The 26,886-nt window shown below is 35.5% G+C and overlaps 1 protein-coding gene across 1 annotated transcript in view; it reads left to right on the forward strand.

Moving 5' to 3' along the window:
- The window catches only part of sema5bb (sema domain, seven thrombospondin repeats (type 1 and type 1-like), transmembrane domain (TM) and short cytoplasmic domain, (semaphorin) 5Bb), a 116,614-nt gene that overhangs the window by 84,035 nt on the left and 5,693 nt on the right, over positions 1–26,886 (forward strand). Inside the window, exons 12-21 of the mRNA XM_001340262.10 lie at positions 3,867–3,984; positions 10,902–11,086; positions 17,480–17,623; positions 19,597–19,744; positions 20,071–20,299; positions 21,284–21,502; positions 22,298–22,468; positions 24,641–24,781; positions 24,863–24,901; positions 26,417–26,625. Coding sequence (XP_001340298.6) covers positions 3,867–3,984; positions 10,902–11,086; positions 17,480–17,623; positions 19,597–19,744; positions 20,071–20,299; positions 21,284–21,502; positions 22,298–22,468; positions 24,641–24,781; positions 24,863–24,901; positions 26,417–26,625 — 1,603 coding nt within the window. The remainder of the gene's footprint in view (positions 1–3,866; positions 3,985–10,901; positions 11,087–17,479; positions 17,624–19,596; positions 19,745–20,070; positions 20,300–21,283; positions 21,503–22,297; positions 22,469–24,640; positions 24,782–24,862; positions 24,902–26,416; positions 26,626–26,886) is intronic.

The raw sequence follows: 26,886 nt of genomic DNA on the forward strand, positions 1-26,886 counted from the left end.
TATGTTTTAAAGCAACGTTTTCTATATATTTTCAAATAATACGCAAGAAATTACACATGGCAAATTTATGCAATGTGTTTTGGTATCTTTAACTTCGGCCCACAGCCCTTTATCAAGCTTGGTTTTTGTCCCTTTATAAGAAAAAGTTTGGGCACCCCTGCTTTAGCCAAACTAACAGAACTAAGACTTTTTCCCAAAGAAAACTAAAATAGCTTTCAGAAATAGTAGGCTTGAGTTCAATATAATGTACTTTTAATGAATGTCATTTAGATTTAAAAAAAATTATTATTATTAATTTTTTTGTGTCAACAGAGTTCAGCTGAATGAAAAAGTGCATTTCAAAATGCATTTTGTAACTGTTACAACTTGAATAATATAAATACAGATAAACTAACATGGAAGTAGAGAACAGAACTACAAAAATAGAGAAAAAAAGGTCATATGATAATAGTAATAACCGAAAAATATGGAAAATGTAATGTTGAACGTTGCATAGTTACATTTACTACACTGAAATATAATTATATCTATTTAATGATTGTTGAATTGTTGAGTTGGAAAAAAGCCCACTTATTATAAAAAGAGAGAAAAAAGGTCATATAATAGTAGCAACAACTGAATAATACAGCAGGGTAAAGAAAAACGTAATGTTGATCTTTGAATAGTTACTTTATATTTACTAAACTGAAATTTAAGTATATCTATTTTAGGATTTTTGATTCTCAGAGTCAACAAACAGTGGAAAAAACTACACTTACTACCAAACGAGAGAAAAAAGGTAGTGTTTTCAAAAGCAGTCAAGAAAAAGGAAAAGCCATCATGCCCACATGATTTCACTAGGTTTTCAGCCTTTTGTTTATTTATTTATTTACTTTTGGACTTGAACCCTATGGTCGCGTTCTAAGTTCCAAGTTTGCCGACGTACGTGGCGAGCTACTGGGCATACTGGTAATACTGGAAAAGCCATCCACACGGAGGTAAGCGGTCAGCAGTAGCACTAAAAGAAACAGAAGCTCTCAAAGGCGTCATATCAACCCATATCGGAAGTTTTAAGATGAAATAGCCAGACGTGCCTCTGGCTACATAATTTACGCTCTCCAGAAATGTAGACAGGAGTACGTATCCTCAATGAGCCTGTGTTGACTTGATCAGAATCTGACTCATATTAAAACTAATTGAAACTGTCCATTATGAGTATGGGGATTTACATTTCTGACCCATACGTGATGTAATCAGCCAATCACAACACACTCTGGTCAGCTGACAGATCAGAGCTCTCTAAGGTTTTTAGACACACAGAGAATAGAGGTGCTGCAATAATGTACAGTATGTGAGAAATAATGTGATTGTTGAACGTTCAGGCATGTTAAACAACTCATTAATCAAAATAATGACCTTAAAATAGCACCATATGGCCTCAATAGGGAAGTTTGAAAAAGAGCTTGATTTTTCATCCCGCGTGTCAGATCTGCACGATTCAAGTGTGCCTGTAATTACTTTAGAGGTAAAAGAGAGGACTTTATGTGAGGAACGTGATGCTTTGGAGGCTCTCCTTAAATTCCTGCTGCACATGTTGTTGTAGAAACACACACATTTGATGTTACGGGACGTGCCGGAGCTGTGTTTATGAAGCTGCTCAGTGTTTAGCATGCCGTGCAATGGAGAGAAGTAAATTCATTACAAATTCCTCCCCATGCACACGTACACACAGGTGGAAAAAGGTCAGTCTTACAAAATCGTTGCAAATGACGCTAATTATTTTATCCCAGCTCTCATCTATAGAGTCTGATTGCATTGAAAGTGTTTAGTCGTGACGTTATAATTTTATATAACCTTTAATGCATGTAAATGTATTCTCTGTATGCCTTTTAGCATCTCCAGTACATTATGTGCAGTTGGCTCATGTTTGGTAAAAAGATGTTCAGGTTTATAAGTGGGATGCTGGGAAACATGTTAATATTCGTTTTGGGGTAAACGATTGTATATGCTATTATTGTAAAGTTTAGGGATGTAATATTTTTATTGCTATTTAATAAATCTTTAAAATCTGTTAATCTGTGAAAAACATAGAAAAAAACATAAAATTTAGAATAAGAATTTAAGTCAAGCCATCACACCCCACAGAAATAAATAAATAAATGAATAAATGAAAAGTACAACTCTGAAATAAAATGTAATTAAATAAATAAGGAGTAAATATAATAAATGAATGAACACATGAATGGCATGAATAAATCAATAAAAAAGAAAGGTACAACTCTGAAATAAAACATAATTCAATAAATAAAGAGTAAATAAATAAATAAGTAAATAAATAAATAAATAAATAAATAAATAAATAAATAAATAAATAAATAAATAAATAAATAAATAAATAAATAATGGAAAAGTACAACTCTGAAATAACACTAAAGTAAATAAATAAGGAGTAAATAAAATAAAATAAAAAATAAATATATAAATAAATACAGGAATAAATAAATAAAACGTAAAGTACAACTCTGAAATAAAACGTAATTAAATCAATGAGTAAATGAAAATTAAAACTGAATAAATAAATAAAATAATATGAACTAAAATCTAATAACTAAACAAATAAAGATAAATACTTAAATAGATGAGTCTGTAACGTTAAAAAAAAAAAAATATATATATATATATTTTTTTTTTTTACATTTTTTTTTATGCTGACTAAAGGTGCATTTATTTGATAAAACCGTACAGTAAGACAGTAGTATTGTGAAATTCTATCAAAATTTAAAATAACTACTTTATATTTTAAAACATTTCAAGGTGTTATTTATTCCTGTGCCGAAAAGCTGAATTTTGTAATTTTTTGTGTAAACCATGATTCATTCGTGTCTTAATTTTTAAAATAATTTATTTAAAGCATAAACAACAGCCGTCAACGACAGAGATGGAAAGGAAGAAGGAAAACAAAATAGAGAATACAAAATACAACCTGTTTAGGTACACACTCACAAGTACATCTAAAACACTGTAAGTAAACAGGAAAAAAATTAATAAAAACTTTTGATCAATTTAATGCATCTTTCCTAAGAGCAAGATTTAGCATCATTCTAAAAAAAGTCTTTATGTCCTTCTTAACATTGACACATCATTAAGACAATAAAACACGCTTCAGAATTAATAACACAGTCTCACACCACTGAAGCTGAAAAGGACACAAGGAGAAAATGATAAGTCTGTTAGGCTCTAATAAATCACCGCAGGTGCTGTCAGATATTGTTTATCTCCCAGAGCAGGATTTGATGCCAGTGTCTTTGCTATAGTTACATATACTATAACAGTCAGATCATATCATGTGCTGATCAGATGCTTAGATTATATTTACTTTTCTCACATTTACAATACAGTTGATGTGAAAATGATTAGCCTTCCTGTTAATTGGTTTTTCTTTTTCAAATATTTCCCAAATGATGTTTAACAGATTCAGGAATTTTTCACAGTATTTCCTATAATATTTTTTCTTCTGGAGAAAGTCTTATTTGTTTTAATTCGACTACAATAAAAGCAGTTTTTAATTTTTTAAAAACCATTTTAAGGTCAATATAATTAGCCCCTTTAAGCTGTATTTTGTTCGACTGTCTACAGAACAAACCATCATTATACAAAACCTTGCCTAATTACCCTAACCTGCCTAAATAACCTAGTTAAGCCTTTATATGTCATTTCATACTGAATACCAGTATCTTGAATAATATCTTGTCAAATATTATGTGCTGTCACCAGAGAGAAATTGCACGTCTCTTTCTCTTTTGAGTCCACAACACACTCTTCCCAGTTTTATGGTGGTGTTTATGAAGATGTCTTCATTGACCTTATGTGTCGTTGTGTTTCTGCAGGGATTGTCTGGGTGCCAGGGATCCGTACTGCGGCTGGGACCGTAAAGAGAAGCGCTGCACCACCATTGAGGACAGCTCCAACATGAGCCAATGGAGCCAGGACATCACAAAGTGCCCTGTAAGACACACTTCTAGAACATTCCTCATGTTTGAGTGTCTCTATTCTATTCTATTCTATTCTATTCTATTCTATTCTATTCTACTCTATTCTGTTCTATTCTACTCTATTCTATTCTATTCGATTCTACTCTATTCTATTCTACTCTATTCTATTCTACTCTATTCTATTCTATTCTATTCTATTCTATTCTATTCTATTCTATTCTATTCTATTCTATTCTACTCTATTCTGTTCTATTCTACTCTATTCTATTCTATTCGATTCTACTCTATTCTATTCTACTCTATTCTATTCTATTCTATTCTATTCTACTCTATTCTATTCTATTCTATTCTACTCTATTCTATTCTATTCTATTCTACTCTATTCTGTTCTATTCTACTCTATTCTATTCTATTCGATTCTACTCTATTCTATTCTACTCTATTCTATTCTATTCTATTCTATTCTACTCTATTCTATTCTATTCTATTCTACTCTATTCTATTCTATTCTATTCTACTCTATTCTGTTCTATTCTACTCTATTCTATTCTATTCGATTCTACTCTATTCTATTCTACTCTATTCTATTCTATTCTACTCTATTCTATTCTATTCTATTCTATTCTATTCTATTCTATTCTATTCTACTCTACCCAATTCAACTCGTTGACGTATGGGTACACCCCAGATCTGTTGTGAATTATTTGTGATGTTGAGTTTTGATCCGGAATCTCCAGAAAAAACATTTATTACATAAACCCAAGTCAAGCCATCACACCCCACAGAAATAAATAAATAAATAAATAAATAAATGAATAAATGAAAAGTACAACTCTGAAATAAAATGTAATTAAATAAATAAGGAGTAAATAAAAATAATAAATAAATACATGAATTACATGAATAAACAAATAAATAAAAAAGCTACAACTCTGAAATAATACACAATTAAATAAACAAGGAGTAAATATAATTAAATAAAATAAATAAATAAATAAACGAATGAACGAATGAATAATGGAAAAGTACAACTCTGAAATAAAACTAAAGTAAATAAATAAGGAGTAAATATAAATAAATAAATACATGAATGAATAAATAAATAAATAAATAAATAAATAAAAAGAAAAGTACAACTCTGAAATAAAACGTAATTAAATAAATAAGGAGTAAATATAAAAAAAATAAATACATGAATAAACTCTGACATAAAACTGAAATAAATAAATAAGGAGTAAATATAAATAAATAATGGAGAAGTAGAACTCTGTACTAAAACTAAAGGACATAAATAAAAGTAAATATAAATAAATAAATAAATAAATAATTTAATAATGGAAAAGTGCAACTCTAAAATTAAACTAAATTAAATAAATAAGTAGTAAATAAAAATAAATAAATAAAACGTAAAGTACAACTCTGAAATAAAATGTAATTAAACAAATAGGGAGTAAGTATAAATAAATAAATGGAAAAGTGCCCTGAATCTCCATCTGACAGTGTCAATTACATGCTGGTGTTCTGCACAACGGCTGGCCAATGTCACTCCTGTTCCCTCTCGACACTTCATTAGCTCCATAATTAGACATCACAGATTTCTTATTATCTCCGATGGCTGATACATCTTCAGACGATAATAAACAAACCTTTGGCTTCATCAAAAGTTGCATACTTGCACTGGGCACTTTAACTACTTATTAACGTGCTCATAGACTAAAATCTCTGTTTCTATAATAACAACTTTAGTGTGATAGTGAATTAAATTTTCCCCACTAATATTTGCAGAATATCTTTTGGCAGCAGTGTAAAAATCACTCCCAGATTTGCTTTATTTGTCCCATCAGGCTTGGTAAACAACATTATAAGAGTACCTCCCATTGAGTGTGTATGTCTAAATATTTGAAGACAAACAGGATTGATATTTTATGAGGTTTTGGTCACAGCATTAGTATATGGTAAATATTACGTCTTTACTATTTGTGGCTCAGAATGGAAAATATTAATAATGTATTGTATGTACACTCACCGGCCACTTTATTAGGTACAACGTACTAGTACGGGATGGACCACTTTTACTGTCAGAACTGCCTTAATCCTTCGTGGCATAGATTCAACAAGGTACTGGAAATGTTCCTCAGAGATTTTGCTCCATATTGACATGATAGAGTCACACAGTTGCTGCAGATTTGTCAGCTGCACATCCATGATGAAAATCTCCTGTTCCACCACATCCCAAAGGTGCTCTATTGGATTTAGATCTGGTGACTGTGGAGGCCATTTGAGTACAGTGAACTCATTGTTTCAAGAAACCAGTCTGAGATGATTTGTGCTTTATGACATGGCACGTTATCCTGCTGGAAGTAGCCATCAGAAGATGGGTACACTGTGGTCATAAAGGGATGTACTGTTCATGGTTAGCAACAATACGTAGGTAGGCTGTGGTGTTGACACGATGCTCAATTGGTAAGGATGGATTGTTCTTCCCAATTCTGATGCTTAGTTTATACTGCAGCAAATGATGTTGACCATCTCTACATGCCTAAAATGCTGGCATGTGATTGGCTGATTAGAAATTTGTGTTAATGAGCAAATGGACAGGTGTACCTAATAAAGTGGCTGGTGAGTGTATGTAAATTGCAACATTAATATCATTGTTGTAAATTATTGTTCATTATTGTGTTGTTATTATATAGCTTTATTACAGTTTTTGAACGTTATTAATATATTTTGACTCACTATTTTCTATATTTTATTCAAAATTATTTTAATTATTTAAAATTATAAAATTTATAATTATTATTTATGTTATAATTATTAACTTTTTAAAATATATTTATGTTATAATTATTAAATATTTTAAAATATGCCTTTGCAATGTTGCATAATAAATAAAAATAAAAAAATTAATAAAAAAGAAAAAATAGATAAATAGACAGACAGACAGACAGACAGATAGATACATACATAGATACATACATACATATATACATACATACATACATACATACATACATACATACATACATATATATATATATATATATATATATATATATATATATATATATATATATATATATATATATATATATATATATATATATATATATATATATATATATATATATATACATAAATAATATTAAGATATCCAGTTAATTGCTAAAATCTGTTTAAGATCAATAAAGTTAAATATTTTATGAGTATATTTGTAACATGCATTATTGTTTATTGGAAAAACAACAGCTAAGTAATAGAAGTGTGTGATATTGACAAAAAAGTGATATTAACTTTTTATTATTAATAATTATTCAGTATTTGACATGTTTTTGTGCTGGTATCTTAGCTGGTTTAGAAAAATCAGTAATTGGAGGAAAGTTCTGATTAATTATAATAATAATTCAGTCAGAACTTTCATAATTCTATGAATAATAGGGTCAATCTGACTCCATAGAGCTGCTGATTCCCTGAACTTTTTTCCTCATTGAAAGTCTGACGTTGAGGATCTGAGCCCTGTAGGACATCAGAGACGGTGAAGGAGAGCAGTATTATATACATTCATACCACTGCCAACCGATAAGCATTGCATTTAACATTTTTTAACATGCAGCAGAGAAAAGACCTCTGAACTTTTCGGATTTTAATGTTGAAGTTGATGCAGGTTTGAAATTTCCATTGCAGTAGGTGTTAATAGTAACATTTTAGCATGTCTGTGGTCTGAACTTTGTTAAATGGCACTGAGTCCTGGTCAGTTTTACTAACTCTGACTCACAGTGGATGAAGGTATTCCCTTTGATGGACACCACCAACACCTGCTCTCTAAAGATTAGCCATGCATGGAGATCAATTTGAGGCTGTTTTTATCCTCAGCACCTTTGCAATATGTGAACCTCCAAGTGCTCAGAAGGGAGGAATATTTTAAATTATTGTGGCTACCACTGCTTTAATAAATTATTAGGTTGCTTTAGAGTTCAATGTCTACAGGGAAATGTGAGTCTGACTTTCAAAACTTGACTTTTTGTCATTAAGAAAGACTCAATAATTTGATCTTTTTTTAATCATAAAAGTTCATTCATTTTCTTTTCAGCTTAGTCCTTTTATTTATCTGGGGTCACCACAGCGGAATGAACCGTCAACTTATCCAGCATATGTTTTATGCAGCGGATGCCCTACCATCTGCAACTCATCACTGGGAAACACCCATACACTGTCATTCACACTACGGACAATTAAGCTCACCAAATTCTCCTATAGGGCATGTCTTTGGACTTCTGGGGGAAACCGGAGCACCTGGAGGAAACCCATGCTAACGCGGAGAGAACATGCAAACTCCACACAGAAATGCCAACTGACCCAGCCAAGGCTCGAACCAGCGACCTTCTTGCTGTGAGGCGACAGTGCTAACCACTGTGCCACACAAATCATAAAAGTAGACAGACATCATGAAACTATCACCATTGTCTGTGAAAATTAGCGAATGGCGATGCGGTGGTGCAGTAGGTAGCGCCGTCACCTCACAGCAAGAAGGTCGCTGGTTCAAGCCTCGGCTGGGTCAGTTGGTGTTTCTGTGTGGAGTGTGCATGTTCTCCCCGCGTTCACATGGGTTTCCTCCGGGTGCTCCGGAGCAAAGCACACCCCAAAAATATCAATGGAGTGGCTTCACAGCAGCTCTGTGATTGTCCTTGAGTGGCACAGCCAGAGCCCAGACCTAAATCCTATTGAACATCTCCGGCGAGATCTGAAAATGGCTGTACACCATCGCTTCCCATCCAACCTGATAGAGCTTTAGAGGTACTGCAAAGAGGAATGGGCAGAAATTCCCAAAGACAGCTGTGCCAAGCTTCTGACTGATCATATTCTGTAGAAAATGTAGAAAATGTAGAAAAAGTGAAGCGCTATGAATACTTTCCAGAGGCACTGTATATGAAATCACTTTAGTAAATGTAATTTAATTTCACACTGACAGTAAAATTAATCATCTTATGGAGAACATCGCTGGAGAATATCAAATTGTCCAGCTTTTATTCTCATCCTATATATCAGAATGAAAAGAGGGGCTTCTTAATATTTCAACCCAGGCTCATTCTGAAAACGTAGTCCAGCGGACGTTTCTGGAGACCGCGAAATACGTCCCGGGAGGTACATATTTGTGAAGTTTTTGTTTTCGCGAATCCGTGAGAGGCCGCTGTGTGCGCTTTTTTGTATCTCGAACGACTCTCGCGAGTGCCGTTCGCGCCCGCGCTGTTCTTGCGTCAACCCACCAGAGGCCGCTGTCTGACTGACCGAATGATTGACTGCGCGACCGGCCAATCAGCTGACCCACCCTCCTCCTTCCCTGAACCCAACCAGTTTTACCGATTGTCCTTGAGTGGCACAGCCAGAGCCCAGACCTAAATCCTATTGAACATCTCTGGAGAGATCTGAAAATGGCTGTACACCATCGCTTCCCATCCAACCTGATAGAGCTTTAGAGGTACTGCAAAGAGGAATGGGCAGAAATTCCCAAAGACAGCTGTGCCAAGCTTCTGACTGATCATATTCTGATCATATTTAAAAAGACTTGAGGCTGTAATCGCTGCCAAAGGTGCATCAACAAAATATTGAGCAAAGGCTGTGAATACTGATGTACATCTGATCTCTCAGCTTTTTTATTTGTAATAAATTTGCAGCAATTTCAAAAAACCTTTTTTCACATTGTCATTATGGGGGATTGTGTGTAGAATTTTGAAAAAAAAAATGAATTTAATCTGTTTTGGAATAAGGCTGTAACATAAGAAAATGTAGAAAAAGTGAAGCGCTATGAATACTTTCCAGAGGCACTGTATATGAAATCACTTTAGTAAATGTAATTTAATTTCACACTGACAGTAAAATTAATCATCTTATGGAGAACATCGCTGGAGAATATCAAATTGTCCAGCTTTTATTCTCATCCTATATATCAGAATGAAAAGAGGGGCTTCTTAATATTTCAACCCAGGCTCATTCTGAAAACGTAGTCCAGCGGACGTTTCTGGAGACCGCGAAATACGTCCCGGGAGGTACATATTTGTGAAGTTTTTGTTTTCGCGAATCCGTGAGAGGCCGCTGTGTGCGCTTTTTTGTATCTCGAACGACTCTCGCGAGTGCCGTTCGCGCCCGCGCTGTTCTTGCGTCAACCCACCAGAGGCCGCTGTCTGACTGACCGAATGATTGACTGCGCGACCGGCCAATCAGCTGACCCACCCTCCTCCTTCCCTGAACCCAACCAGTTTTACCGATTGACCCGCCCGCCCGCTCACTTCCCTAAACCCGAGCAACAATTTAGAAAAGCCGTCTAGAAAAAGAAAAATCCTCGTCTGTTTTTTTTTTACCACGTTTTCAGATTACACCACGTTCTCACCCTGTTATGAACTCATTCGCTTTATTTTTTTATTAACCCGGACGCCTTTGTCAACTCCTCCTCTCTGCATCTGAAGTCCGCCAACGCACACGATGAGCTGACCGGACAAACTGATTGCGGCGGGAAAGCCCTCCACACGGAGGTAAGCGGTCAGCCGGCAAGCGCAATAGGGAATGGCGTCACACCGCCCCGTAGCGTTTGCTTAAAAAAATGAAATGCAGCCGTACGTACCTCCCAGGACGTATTTCGCGGTCTCCAGAAACGTCCACGGGACTACGTTTTCAGAATGAGCTTGGGTTGCAATATTTAATTTGCTTTATTTTAATAGGATAATAATCCTAATAGAATGTTTAAACTCATAACACGATTGTTAAACATGGCTCCATCCAATGTTTACATTTCTGTTCTGAAAATATATTCAAATTAGTGCATATTTAATAGCAAAATACTGCATATTTGCACATTTAAAGAAACTGAACTTGATTAATCTGATAGCAAAGTTTGGTGATGTCAGTTCTGCTGTATTATCTATGCGTTTATATGTGCAGGAGAGGAACCTCACTCAAGATGGCGGCTTTAGTGATTGGTCAACATGGCAGGCTTGTAACCATGATGACGGAGGGGAAGGCATCAGCACATGCCAGTGTCGCACCCGGGCCTGCGATCACCCTCGACCCCAGTGTGGAGGACTAAAGTGTGTCGGGGCTAATATAGAGGTGGCCAACTGCTCCAGGTACACGTCACTTACTGTAATACATATACTGTATGGTTTTAAACCTTTATGAGTTTCTTTCTTCTGCCGAACACAAAAGAAGATATTTTGAAGAATGCTGATTGATGGCACCAATTGACTTCTATAGTGGAAAAAATATATATATTGTGGAAGTCAATGGCTGCCAGCTACCAGCTTTTCTTCTTAAGTATCTTCTTTTGTTGCTCATCAGAACTCAAAAATGTTTTGAACAAATGAAGGGTGATTAAATTAATTTTTAATTTTTCATAGCTCAGACCTGAAGCTTTTCTGAGAATTGGTGTTAAACTGCGTTGCTTTAATGCACTCCTGCATTGGACTCACACATACACTCTGCACTCTTTAGCCCATTATTAATTCTGTTTATTTACTTGACTAAATGTGTAAATCTGAATTTGTTCTGTTTTTGTTCAGTAATTTATTGCTATTTATTTAATATATTAAGGTTTTAGTTATGATACTCCGCTGGATACTCCCAAAATAATTCCGCAGAAATTGTCATGACGGTCAGTGACCACCGGAGGTTCACAGACTTTGAAAATTAACTACAGCGCCCAAAAGACTACAAGTTCATGCATACCATGCGCATTACACCCAGTCCACGTACACTGATTGGCTCACAGCTGTTCCTGTTTCCTGTTAATTTCCTGGACTATTTATACAACCATTTCACCTCTGTTTGTCACTGCGTCGTTTGTCTATCTTGTCAGCTCTGGTATGTTGTTTTTGATCTCGCTCTTGTATCTTGCTTAAGTCTAGTTCGTGTTTAATCTGTTTTAGTTTCTTGTTTTGTTGTTTGTATGTTATTTTGTTACTTTGCACTTTGGATTTTGTTCACTGTTACCGCACTATTTAATATTAAATCTGCATTTGGATCCGCACCTTTTTGTTTTTGTTCTGTTTTGATCACACCAAACGTGACAGAAATCTGCAGATTTTTACCAAAATTCTCAGCATAAATAGCAAAAAACGTCCGCAGATTCCGTCTGGCCTTGGTCATCGGACCAACCAGCACAGATTAGCATCACGCCAAGGAGGGGTTTAGGAACAAATGAATCGCAGAACAAATCATATGGGAGTCGGTGGGATAATTAGGTAAAAATAAATGCATATTATAAGACAATGAAAGTGTTTTTTTGAGTTGTCGTAGACCCCTAAAACCAAAATATGACCTTTTTTGATGCATAATAGGGGCTCTTTAAGCTAAAGTAACACAACAACTATAGTAATTTAAACAAATGACCAAATACTGTACTACTCTACAACTATAGGGTATATCATACTACAATACATCACAGTTTACTGTAGTAAAAACTAAATTTGCCTATTACAGTTTATCATTTCACTATAAGCAGTTCTACAGTATGCCGTAGAATTTTAACAACATTTTGTAAATATATACAGTATAATGCACTTTAATGCAGTATGAATCAAAAACTATAGTATTAATTTACTATGAATTACTATAGTATTGTTCAAAATAAAAGAGTTTGATGCATTCTCATTTACTGCAATAAACAAACTTGCTCTCAAACCTTTGACCGGTATTATATAAGAAAGCTGTTCTTCATTCAAAACACTATTATATAAGACTTGTGTTTCATTTGGGTATGATGATGATGATGATGATGATGCTTCTACGCCATTTTTCAAGTTTGACAGCATCTCTCTGTCACTGTCACTGCACCCCACATGTGTTTGTATGCATGTGAGAGAGAGTAAATGATGAATCCGAGACTTCCCATGATGAAGTGGCAGGTGTAAACAGTGTGGCTAGACTGATATACGAGAGCCACAGCGATCAGCCTGAAGTCTTCAATCACGGCCAATCAAAATGTCAAAGCACATAAAAGTGTGACGCTTTTATTTCGTCTGATTCAGCCTTTCCGTGAGAGAAAGCCACCGCACAGCGCTAACATCTGCAGTCCTTGAGTCCATCAATCCCCCTAACACTGATGTGTGTACCACGTGGCTTTCCTCATTAACCCTTGTGTACTGTTCAGATTGACTACTCTTTTTATATGTTGGTGGCTGTTTTTCCCTCGTTGGCTTCTATTATAATCACATTTTCTGATTATAGTTCACATTGTCTGCAAAGACATGACACCATATAATCAAGCATTCTTGATTGTTGATGTTTTTCCCTGTTGGGAAGAGGTAAAATGTGTCATTTTTAGGGGTGTAATGGATCACAGTGGCGACGCAGTGGCACAGTAGGTAGTGCTGTCGTCTCACAGTAAGAAGGTCGCTGGTTCGAGCCTCGGCTCAGTTGGCGTTTCTGTGTGGAGTTTGCATGTTCTCTGCGTTCGCGTGAGTTTCCTCCGGGTTATCCGATTTCCCCCACAGTCCAAAGACATGCGGTACAGGTAAATTGGATTGGTAAAATTTCCAAGTGGTGCTCGCTGCAGAGCCATTTGGGCGAGCTGAGCTCCAGCGAGGGGGAGCTTGAGCTCCACCTTTTTTGCACTTCTTCTACGAGTGCTGTCACTGGGGGTAGGGTTAGTGGTGGGGTTGGTGTACGCATTAAAACAGCTTACAGGAGGCAGAGCGAGAGCTCATGCTCCCCCTCGCTGGAGCTCAGCTCTGCTCAAATGGCTCTGCAGCGAGCACCCTCTCAAAATTTCTGTAGTGTATGAGTGTGTGTGTGAATGATTGTGTGTGGATGTTTTCCAGAGATGGGTTGCGGCTGGAAGGGCATCCGCTGCATAAAAAACGTGCTGGATAAGTTGGCGGTTCATTCCGCTGTGGCGACCCCGGATTAATAAAGGGACTAAGCTGAAAATAAAATGAATGAATGGATCACGTGGATTGGATTGGATTGAATGGATTGATCCGTGATTCGTTCGGATCACCACCCACGGTTCAGAACACACGTGAGCTGTTTACTAAATTTGTAACGATCACAGAGAGATCGCCTCTCACATCATTCAAATCACATGTATGAAAGCATTTAGGCTTTCCTGTAACTTGTGGGAGGTTATTCGGGATGTCCTGGGTTTCTTAGGTTATTAAAGGGTCAAAAAGCAATATTATATGTAATATTATACATATATTTTATATGTAATATTGTTAATTTTATATGTAAATTAATATTTTCTGTATTTTAGTAGATATATTATATGAGAGACTTGTTAACCAAATAAAGTGGATTTAATAAATACAAGTAAAAATTTATTATTTTTTATTTATTTAGTTGTGATACTCCAAAAATCATTCCGCATAAATCTGCAGATTTTTTTTTACAAAATTCTACACAGCTATATCATAAAATGTCAGCAGATTCCATCAGCCCTACTTATAAAATGAAATGTAGAAATCTAACATTATAACACTATTGTACTATTGTATTGTAATATGTTATAACCCATATTTATTTTTTGTCTCATTTCCAATAAATTATTCAGTGATTCCCTCATTAAATGCCATGTATCATTGCTAAGTGATCATTGTTGAAGAATTATTCAGTGGCATATTTCTGATGGCTGGTTGACGACACTTACTGGTTAAATAATGTAATTGCCTCAACTTTCATTTTTAAGCATTGTTAAATGCATATAACTAAAAATTAAATTTTTACCATAAACATCAGTGGTTTTATCTAAACTACAAACTATTCTCCCAGTACTTCTGTGATATTTAATCTTTGTAAACTAAAGACTGAATCTCTTTCTTGATTTTTTGCATTTTGTAAACAGATTTGAATGCAGCGATTCGAAGGATTAATAAACATATCCAAATCACCATCATTTACGTGGGTGTTGAGATCCTGATCTTTTAATGATTAATCATGCAGCTTGCACTGAATGCATTAATGCAGGTTAAACAAGTAGTGACAGAAAACACCTTTAATAACCTAAGAAACCCTCCACATGTTGAATAACCCACCACAGACTTCTTCCGTCAAAATGAAAAGAAAGTGAATGAATGAATGGTCGAATTTTTGAAAAATTTCAATGTGTCAAAATAAGATTTGTCACCAAAAATCATTACATTTGCTGAAACACAGAGAAAGTTGTGGCCAAATTAAGAGTCATATTCACCCCCGAATGTATGAAAACATCCCTGACAGCACATAATCGGTTAACCGCAGTCCGCTGACGCAGCGCTTCTCACCCTTTGCATGTCCTATTATCCTGCAGTCACTTTCTGTCACTGAATGAATGTTCCAATTATTTCTTCACCTAGAGAGCTTGTTTAAACACACACATCTCCGGTCTGGGTACAAGAAACTAACTGGACATAATGCTTCTGTGCAACAAAAGAAGAGCTGGGTCTATAATGCATGACATACAGCTTGAGTAATGAGCTGCTAATTCATCTTTGTCAGAATGCTACTGTTGCCTTTAATAAAACTGATGCTACTGAAGCGCTCTGAAGTTGTGAACACCATCCTGCGAAGTCATTATTGGGCTCTTAGATTGAGTTGCCTGACTTCATGTAGCTCCAGAGGGCCTGTCATGGTTATTAAAGGGAAAAAGTTGCTGGAACTTTGCAAACTTTGTAATGGTGCAAAGCTCGCTACACTGTTCCCAGATGTCCCTACACTACCCTTCATGTTATTTTAAACCAGTGTGATTTTGTTTCATAATAATTGGGCTTTTGGATCCCCATAAAATAAAAATAAAATAAAATAAAATAAAATAGTGCAATCAAATTATTAATCATAATTAATTACATTCAAGATTAAAGTTTGTATTTACATAATATATACCTGTGTATTGTGCATATTTATGTATATATGTATAAATACACACACACTGTACAAAAAATACAAAAATATTCAAAAGAAATATATTTATATATATATTTAAACTAGTATAACTGATATTTATATATATATATATATATATATATATATATATATATATATATATATATATATATATATATATATATATATATATATATATATATATATAAATGTAAATATATTTCTTTTGAATATTTTTGTATTTTTTGTACAGTGTGTGTATTTTATGCAAAATAGTCACGAACATATTTATATACACAAAAATATACACAGTACGAAAAAAATATCTTGTAAATATAAACTTTTTTTAGGTGCAATTAATTATGATTAATCATTTGACAGCGCTAAAAAATTATTTAAACGAAATGAAATAAAATAAAAAAACATCAACTTAAACATTTATTTTAATTAAAGTTTATTGGAAAACTTGCTGAAATAAGTTTACATTTAAAACTAGACTAAAATTAAATGTACATAAAGATATTAAAGAACTGATCAAAATGTTAAAAAGTGCAAAAAAAATTATAAAGTATATTTTATAATAATAAATAAAAACATTTTAAATATAATAATAATAATTAAAAAAAAAAGCTCAACTTAGTGCCTAAACACGCTGTTACGAATTCACTGTGAACCACCTTTTGGGGCTTTTTTTATACAAATTATACCAAAATATCTCTAGAAAATGGGCAAAAATATCTATAAAAAAAAAATGTTTCACACACTCAAAAAAAAAAGTGTTTTCAAATCAATGTATGTAATGTATTTCAAACCAATCAATGTAGTGACTCATCTGAATTACATCATCATTAATCTGCAGTCTGCATCTTGCTCACGCGGCTGCGAGAAAATAGATAAAAAGAGCGGAGCTGCTGCAAAATAATGAATAAAATAGTGAGGCTATGGTCAAATAAATAAATGGAAAAAAGTGCAACTGCAATTCTCCTGGTCCCCCCTATTAGCCAATCCGGGCCTGTTTCAAACTATTTATTGTAAATAAGCTAAAACACAAGCTAGAACACAATTCTTGAAGTATTAACTTAAATGTTTTATGTTCCATCCACTTAAATTTGTAAACACTAAGAAGTCAACTTATTTTCTTCCTGTTGTCTCAACACAAACTGTGTGGGACCCAGAAGAAAAAAAAAGTAACAAATGGTATTACAATAATCTGCACTTTAACGTTAATACCCTGCAGGCACAGGACATGACGTCTTACTGATGTTGTACCCCACCGTACCCCAACGTTGTGGGGATGTTGGATTTTGTTCGGAAATGAAAATCAGGTTGACATCAGAACCCAATGTCAGGTTGACGTCAATGTCCAGTTTCCAAGCTAAAATCAACCAAATATCAAAGTCTTATCTTGGCATTACACCTTGGCATTGTGTGGGCGTTACCACTATGACATCTATCAGACATTGGATTTTGGTCACTTTCCAACAACACCTAAAGTCAACCAAATATCAACGTAAGTTGACATCATTATTGGAAGTCAAAATAACGTTGTCCTTAGATACTAGCTAGGCATTGAATTTTGGTCACCTGACATCATGACCTAAATCTAACCTAGGTAAATTGATCAATTGATAAGCGGTAATATGTTATTGTGTGTGTTTGTTTAGGAATGGAGGCTGGACACCCTGGTCATCCTGGGCCGAGTGCAGCACCAGCTGTGGGATTGGGTTTGAGGTCCGTCAGCGATCCTGTAACAATCCTTCACCCCGACACGGAGGACGCGTGTGTGTAGGCCAGGCGCGAGAGGAGAGGTGAGACCTCAAAACAGAACTATCCCTTTAAGAGTCTTTCATTTAGGAGTAGAACTACAGTACATTGGCTGCTTTTATAAATCATCTTGACAACAGATTGTGCTTTATTGGTTTGTTTTGATGTCAAATGATTCAGTTCTCTAAAAACAACTCCTTTGAGTCTTAAGTTTGAAGTCGGACTAACTTGGTGAACTTTATATCGATGTACAGTCGATATAAAATATCAAATATAAATCAGCCCTCCTGTTAAATTTGTATTCTTTTATATTTTTTCCTAAGTTCTGTTTAATGGGAATTTTTTATGCATTTCTAAAAAATTATTACTTAAGGGGGCTAATAATATTGACCTTAAACATTTTTTTTAAATTAAAAAACTGCTTTTATTCCCACCAAAATAAGACTTTCTCTAGAAGAAAAACAAATCTGAAATACTGTCTTGATCCATTAAATATCATTTGAGAACTATATTTCACAGTAATCATAGTAATGTCCACTAATAACTAATTAAGCCCTCAACTATATATGTTAATCTCCTTCATTCATGCCAACTGACCCAGCCGAGGCTCGAACCAGCGATCTTCTTGCTGTGAGACAACAGTGCCCCTATATGTTGATATTTATTCATGAGCCACCATGTTGCCCCTATATGTTGATATTTATTCATTGGGATAAACCCCTTGAGATGTACCATCTCGTTTTCAAGGGGGTCCCACAATTAATCACAATCACATAATAACAACACAAGAAGACAAAAACATGACTTACACAACATCCAAAAACATGACATAACATAAAAATAGATAAACTAAAGTAAAATAAAAAAAACAGAAAGAAGGGAGGGGGATGGAGTAGTATACATACACACATACGTGTATATATATATATATATATATATATATATATATATATATATATATATATATATATATATATATATATATATATATATATATATATATAGGTAGAAAAACTATATACAGATCAGTAAATCAATCACCAAATAAGTAATAACATCCTCAGTAAAAACATGTACAATCCAAAGTAAAATATGATAGCAAAGTCTGCTTAAAAACCTTAAATGATGTAATGGATTGAATGCTCGCAGGTAAATTATTCCAATCTGTTGGACCCTTAAACATAAAAGCTTTTTTACCCATAGATTTTTAAAAAATATAAGTCTGAACAGAACGTCTAACTTGATCATTTAAGGAAAAAAAATACAAAATATTGTTGTAAATAGTAAGGATACTGAAAATGAATACATTTAAATATAAATTGAAGCCAATGAATATGTCGTCTTTTGTGCAAAGATGGCCACTGCAACAGATCATTCATGAAACAATGATGTGTATAAAAGAACAACCCAGAACAAATCTTATATGGTAAACTTTATATTTATATTTTGTTTGAGTCAAAAAGTAGTACCAACCCTTTTAGAGTCATTCATTTGGTTGTTAACTAAATAGTCATTATAATAATAAACTAAACATAATAACCAACAATCCTATTATAAGTGTTTAAGATCAATCCTTTGTCACATTTTTAATCACTTTGAATAAAATCTATTTAAATAAAACAACTAATAAAAATAGAATAGGGGTTGCTTTTTTGCTTTGTTTTGATTTCAGTTCTCTAAAAACAACTCCTATGAGTCTTTAGATTAGAGTCGGGCTAACTTAGTTAACTTATTAGATTTAATTAAAGACATATTGCAAACTCTCAATCGTCATTCATTTGATGGTTTCTAACTAAATAACAAAGTAAACTTAATAACCAATAATCATCTTATAAGTGTATCAGATTAATCCTCTATGTGTGTGTCACATTTTAAAACAATTTGGGTAAAATCTATTTAGAAAAGAAACACATAAGAATAGAAATGGGTTGCTTTTGTTAGAAGCACTTGCTAAATTAATAACAACAATTAATTATTTTAAAATCTGACTGGAAAGTTTCATTTGTGTGTGATTCAGACTGTGTAATGAGAAGAATCCATGTCCTGTCCCGATGTCCTGGGTCTCCTGGAGCGCCTGGTCCAAATGTAGCGTGGCCTGCGGTGGTGGAGTCCAATCCCGCGTTCGAACCTGCGAGAATGGCAACACGTGTCCTGGATGCCCTCTGGTATGGTCTTCAAATGGTCATATTAAAGGGATAGTTCACCTAAAAATGAAAAATCCTAATCATTTGCTCTCCCTTTACTTGTTTGAAACCTTTATGAGTTTTTACTTTATTCAAACACAAAAAGAAGAAAGCTGGAAACCAGACTTCCATACTATTTCAATATATCTTCTACTGCACTGTGCAGAATAACAAATGATCAAGGAACCATGTGAGGGTCAGTAAATAGTGAGTGAGTTTTCATTTTAGGGTGAACTATCCCTTTAAATCAGCAAAAGCCCTAATTCCCCCAGAGGCTTCATTTGTCAAGTGTGTGTTGCTGCATCTAGGAGTACAGAGCGTGTAATTTGGACTCGTGTGCTGAAGTGAGGCGAACGACACCGTGGACCCCCTGGTATCCTGTTAATGTGACCCAGCTGGGAGCGCGGCAGGAGCAGAGGGTCCGATATACCTGTAGAGCTCTGCTGGCAGACCCTCATGACTTACAGCTCGGCAAACGCAAGATAGAGACACGCCTCTGTCCCACCACTGACGGAGCTGCTGCCTGCGAGACTGATGGTACACACACATAAACCTGTACAGCTATCTTTATGGGGACTTCCCATAGACTACATGGTTTTTATACTGTAACTCTACTCTGTAACCCAACTCTACCCCTATACCCAACCCTCACAGGAATATATTTTTAAAATTTTAATTTTCAAAATACTTCATTCTGTTTGATTTATGACCGTTTTCCTCATGGGGAACAAAAAAATGTCCCCACAAGGTCAGAAATGACAGGTATTGTTATACAATATAAAGATTACAAGACATACACACACACCACAGCCACAGAGTTAATCTGTTGCCCACTGAAGTGCCTCATAGAGCACTGCATGATTTTGGGGGAATTGTTTGTTTGTTTGTAGTAAATAAATAAATAAATTAAGTTATATAAAGTTAGAAAATAATAAAGTAATTAAGTAAATTAGTTTGTCATAGTTTTGTGATTATACATTATTATGACTATGTGATATTACTACTACTAATTATTCTTATTATATTTTTATAATTTTTTATTGTTTTTACTGTATTATTATTATTATTATTATTTTAATTTTATTATTTATTTTTTTGTTTTTACTATTATTATATAATAAATATATTACTTTAATATTATTATAATATATTATATTATAATATATATATATATATATATATATATATATATATATATATATATATATATATATATATATATATATATATATATATATATATATATATATATATATATTTATTCATTCATTTTCTTTTTGGCTTAGTCCCTTTGGAAATCTGGGGTCCCACAGCGGAATGAACCGCCAATTTATCCAGCATATGTTTTACACAGCGGATGCCCTTTCAGCCGCAAATGAACAGAGTGTAGCTTGCAGCACAAATATTGTATTTATTTAATTAATAGTCTTTGCGATCTGATAATATCATCTACAATGTCAGTTTTATCTGGATTCATCATGCATCACTGCTGTAACGCGATAATGTTTTTAATGTTTGCAGGTCTGGTTGAGGATTTGTTGAGAATGGGTCGACCTGTCACACGAGTGCAAGGAGCCGCCTGGGCATCATGGGAAACCTGGTCTACATGTTCAAAAGAATGTTCCAAAGGCTTCCGCACACGCAAACGCTCCTGTGCCGCACCGGATGGCAAGAGCACACCGTTCGCCTGCAGCGGAGCCCCGGTCGAGTATCAGGACTGCAACACTCAACCCTGCCCAGGTCAGACAGGACAATAATGTACTTACAGACTTACACTTGACTACAGTACAAGCAGTACAATTTATATATATTTTTTCTAATTGTTTTCACAGTATTTCTTAATATAATCATTTACTGGAGAACTTCATACTTATTTTAGTTTGGCTCAAATTATTTTTTATTATTTCTGTAAATGTAAAAAACGCCTTAATTATTTCTCTCGATTGGCTACAGAACAAACCAATGAATATTAGAATATTGGTATCTTTTAAAAATAACTAATAAATAAAGTATTTTGCACTGTCATTGTGGCAAAGATAGAAGAAATTAGTTATTAAAACTATTTTGTGTTTAAAAAATGTGTAAAAAAAAAACTTCTTTGTAAAACAAAACTTTGGAAATATTTGTTAAAATTAATTTAATAAAGGCTAAAAAGTTTGTCTTCAACCGTATGTGATAAATATTTTTAAATAACTGATAATAATAGTAAAAATATTAAAGAAAAAAAAATTAAATGAAAAAAAAAATTTAATAGCTCCTATTTTTCCCATTTTACAAGATGTAAGATAAGTCTTCAATGTTTCCAGAATATGTTTGTAAAGTTTCTACTCAAAATACCCATCAGATTATTTATTTTACCCTGCTGAATATGTAAATTTTGGGGTAAGAAGACATTGTAACAGTTTTTGATGTCTATGCCTTTAAATGCAAATGAGCTGGTTCTCTCTGCCCACCATTACCACATGTCTGCGTTACATAAAATAGTGATGGAAAGTTCACCAAACAAGTAGTGTAATAGCGGGTGTTGTTTATCAGTGAAGGGGGCGTGGTCATGCTGGTCTTCCTGGTCTCAGTGTTCTACTTCCTGTGGTGGCGGTCATCACCAGCGCTCCCGTTCCTGCTCGAACCCTGCGCCGGCTTATTCTGGAGACATCTGCATCGGCCTGCACACAGAGGAGGTGCTCTGTAACACACACGAGTGTGAAGGTGAGGAAACACACAACAGTGATGAAATTTAAAAAAAAAAGACAAAATCTCATTAAGTCATCTCGAGTAAATGTTTGTAATAAAGAAATACATTCACATATTTTTTTTTACAATGCTTGTCTTTAAAATCCAGTAATTGGCCTTAAATACAGGGTTTCCACGGGGTCTTAAAAAGTCTCAAATTTAAAAATCGAAATGTAAGGCCTTAAAAAGTCTTAGATTCGCTGTTCTAGGTCTTAATTATTTTTGCACAGGTCTTATTTTTCCGATATCCATGTAACGCTACACCTAATGCTCATTTAAATTCTTTTTTTGTTGTTGTTGCTTGGTTTTTGTGGTGTTGTAGTTCTTTATTTATGTCTTAAAAAGTCTTAAATTTGACATTATTTATTGGGATATCTGCAGAAACCCTGTAAATATTTTAATTGTAAAATGTAGGAAAAATAAATGCAGACAAAGCCCATCATGTGTATATTCATATAGATTTAATTTTCAATATTCACAAAAATAACTGACCGATGAAGTCAATTTGTTGGGTGTCTTCTACACTGTGCTTTAGATTCACTCATAAAATATATTGGAATTGGTTGAATTTGTATTAGTTTGATTCACTAAAAGTAACTGATTTATAAAAGACATTTGATTGGGAATCAATGTTTTTCATTCATACCAGTATGTGTTTGACTCATTTAAAAGAACGTTCAAAAGAGTCATTTGTTCTAGAACCATTTGGACTGTACCACTTGTACTGTATGTATTGTTTGCATTCAGATATGTTCAGAATCATTTGTTTAAAAATCAGCTACTCTGAACCAGTTGTGCTTTATATTATTGATTCTCTTAAAAAGAATCAGTTCACAAGAGCCATTTGTTCTAGAATCAGTCGGAGTCAATCGCTAGAAAGAACTGTCAAGTAAGAGTCGTTTATTCAGTGATTAGTTAAGTTGTATGTGTGTGTGTTTAGTTAGTTTAGTTTGACTGTACCAGTTGTACGGGTTGTGTTTGATTTACTAAGAAAAGAAAAAAAATTCTCATTAGTGTCATTCATTTGGGGGTCTTTATTTGTTTCTGGAATCATTTAGCCTATACCAGATGTATGATCTCGGTTTGTTTCTAATAAATAACCAGTTTATTATGCTGTGTTCACACCAGACGCGGAACATGCGGATAAATTGCGCTATTCGCGCGTAGATAGCCACGTGAACATTTGAGTTTACTTGCTTCCTTCGTGCGTTAAAACCCACTTCATTCGCGTGTCAAATCCGCTTTATTCGCGCATCAAATTCACTTCAGAACAGTTGCGGATTTATGTGATAGGCAGGGCTTCTGTCTGCCTGGTGTCTTTAGCTTGCTAAATGGCTAACATGGATTTTATGAAGAAAATAACAGTGTTTATGTGCTTTATTAAGGCTGAAAAACAGCATTGATACGTTTAGGGCCATGCCTGAGTCTACTAGATCATTTCAGAGGTGCATCCAGCTCTGTGAGCTCATAAAGTCCTCCAGACACTTAACCTGGATAATGGAAGCTTTCAGCGGTGCTTCTGACTGAGCCGAGCCCAGTTTGCTGAACTATTGTCGGTGTCGGCTGGAGGATTTCTCCGGGACACCAACAACAGATGCTATGTCACAATCACGCCCCCACAAGAGCAAGCTCCTGATTGGCTAACGTGGCGCGTTCGCTTAAGTTCATATTTTTGAACTTGAGCGATTCGCGCGAAATTTGCGAAAAACACAATTCGCGACGTTCCATTCACGCATATCGCGACATTCGCATGTATCGCACCGCAGGATGTCTATTTGTTTGTTTGCATTGAATTAACATGTAAATCACTCGCGTTTGATGCTCCAGCGTCTGGTGTGAACACAGCATCAGAATCATTTATTTAAGAATTGGACTTATTTAGTTGCATTAAATGTTTATAAATAAAGGGCTCTAAGGATTTCTTTCAGTAAATGACGAGACAACACTGGCTTAGTTGTGATTAACTAAAAATAACTAACACAGCACAGAAGATTCATTTATTTTTGGAATCCCAAAATAATAGTTGCTTTTTATGTTTTTAATAAGCTACATGAACACAGAAATTCTCTTTAACTAACACACATCCTCTTTAAATATATAAATAATAGTTATTACATGTGCTCTGTTTTTCCTTCTCTGCTGTTTCAGGTGGGTGGGGGGCGTGGTCAGAGTGGGCAGAGTGTAATGGGGAGGGGCTTCAGCTCCGGGCTCGTACATGTGAAATAAGCCCCGCCTCCTGTCTTGGAAACTCCACAGATCAGAGACAGTGTCGGCCCAATGAGAGCGCAGGTCAGTTCGGTTCAGCTCAGCTCAGTTCCCTCTTTTCATTCATTTCTGATTCACAAACACTCGTCCTGTTTTTAACTCTAGTGCTGTCAAAAGGACAGAAGAGGAGCACAAACTGTGGAGGTGAGTCGAAAACTTACACCACCAGACAAAGATTGGAAACTTTAGCATTTTGAATGTTTTAAAAGAAGCCAATTTTGCTCACCAAGGCTGCATTTATTTGATGAAAAATAGTTAAAGGCTGTTACATTGGAACAGCTGGAAACAGGCCGAGTTCTTTCCAACCACAGAGGAGTGGGCTGACAGAAATCCCAGGTGGGCAATTTTTTGGGGGTGGGGTTAGGAGATAGATGCACTGTAAAATTCAAATTTTAAAAAAACTGAACGGAATAGCAAAAGTATTGTTGTAATAATGTTCTTGTTTGGGCTTGTTTCACCTTCAGGTGGGGAACTTTAATGCTGTGTGAAAATTCCACTATGGAGATTTCGCTCAGAAAGCCAATCGTCTAAAAGAGTACATAATCGGGCCAATGAAATGCCAATGAGTTGGCAGCGTCAGCTTGCGCAGCTGATGCTTGTTGCAATCAATTTGGCAATATAAGCATAGCGAGAGCAAGGTGAGGCATCCTTTTCCCTTCAGAGACTTCACAGCCTCCTGAGAGAGTCAATGAGGGTTCCTCCTGCTGATCAACAGCGATTTCAAGCGAACGAGAGCGGTCTCCCAGTCCAGAGTGTGGTGCACGCGGCGGGAGACGACCGAGCTGGGTTTCTCCCTTGCCTGGCGTTTTTTGGGTTCGGTTCTCCAGAGCAGTGTGTATAGTTGCACTTTCACCTAAAAGTCGTGCAGTGCGTCCTTTTCCGGATGTCGTTCTGACTGTGCGTTTCTGGATGCGGTGGTTTGCTGTCCCCGGATGATGTGCACTAGCACTGCGTTGCATGTCTGGGGGTCCAGCATGTTAATGCGGTGCTCGTGGACAGTTCATATCGTCACTGCGATGGCATGTCTGTTGTGCAATTAAGATCGCGGCTAGCCCTTGCAAAAGGGCGTACCATCCCAGCTGGCCCCTGCACTGCATTGGGCACTTAGGCAGATCTTCGAACCCTCACGTCCACTTCTTCCCGGGGGTGCACAGTAGGCTCACACAACCTTTTTTTGCCCGAACTGCGTGGCCCTCTGCCCTCAGCACTCTTGACGGTGGAGCAGCCAGGGGGTGTGAGGTGATCCCACAGCTTGAGAGTGCCATTGCAGTCAATCTTTGTCTGTGTGGCGCCTCTTCTTGGCGGGGTCCGCCTTGTCTTCCGTCCAAAGCCAGCAGGTTGTCTGCCTCCCTCTGAGCCAGAGCCTACAGAGCTGCGGGCCTGGCTGCTTCCTCCTTGCACGCTATGGCCACCTACCAGCACCAAGCGCAGGCGCTGGCCCAGCTCCATGAGGGTGGTTCCGACCCAAGCCTGTTGCACCAGCTCCGCACCGCAACCGACTATGCACTTCAGACCACTTACACAGCCTTTGTGAGCAGAATATGCTCATTATGAAACATTAGCAAATCTCCAAACTTCTAACTAGTTGTGTACATCAAGCCCCTTTCAGGTTTCGATGTGGTTATTGACTGTAGATGAACATGACTTGATCTCCTGCAGGGTTTTCTCTGTTCCACCTGGTTCTGACTGGTGCATGTTGTTTTCTGGGAGCCGTTTTACTCTCCATCCTGGTCTATGTGTACTGTCAGAGACTCCGCAAACCTCCGCAAGAATCTGCAGTCATCCATCCCAGCACCCCAAACCATCTCCACTATAAAGACAACAGCTGCGCGCCCAAGAATGATTTATACACACCCATGGAGTTCAAGGTATCCCATCAGGCCACAGTGCTCTCTCTTTTTTTTTTAATACACAGTACTTAATTACATTTACATTCAGTCATTTAGCAGAAGCTTGTGTCCAAAGCGATATACAAATGAAGTTTATTTAGTTGTTAATTGCAGGTTTAACCAGAAACACTGATAAGTGCATATAATAAAATTGTTAGTAAAGAAAATAAATCAACTTAATCTTTTAAAGCAAAGAAGGAGAAAAGAGAAAACAATTTAAAAGTGTCATGAATAGGAAGA

Source organism: Danio rerio, chromosome 6 (genome assembly GCF_049306965.1).
Source record: "Danio rerio strain Tuebingen ecotype United States chromosome 6, GRCz12tu, whole genome shotgun sequence".
Classification (NCBI taxonomy): domain Eukaryota; kingdom Metazoa; phylum Chordata; class Actinopteri; order Cypriniformes; family Danionidae; genus Danio; species Danio rerio.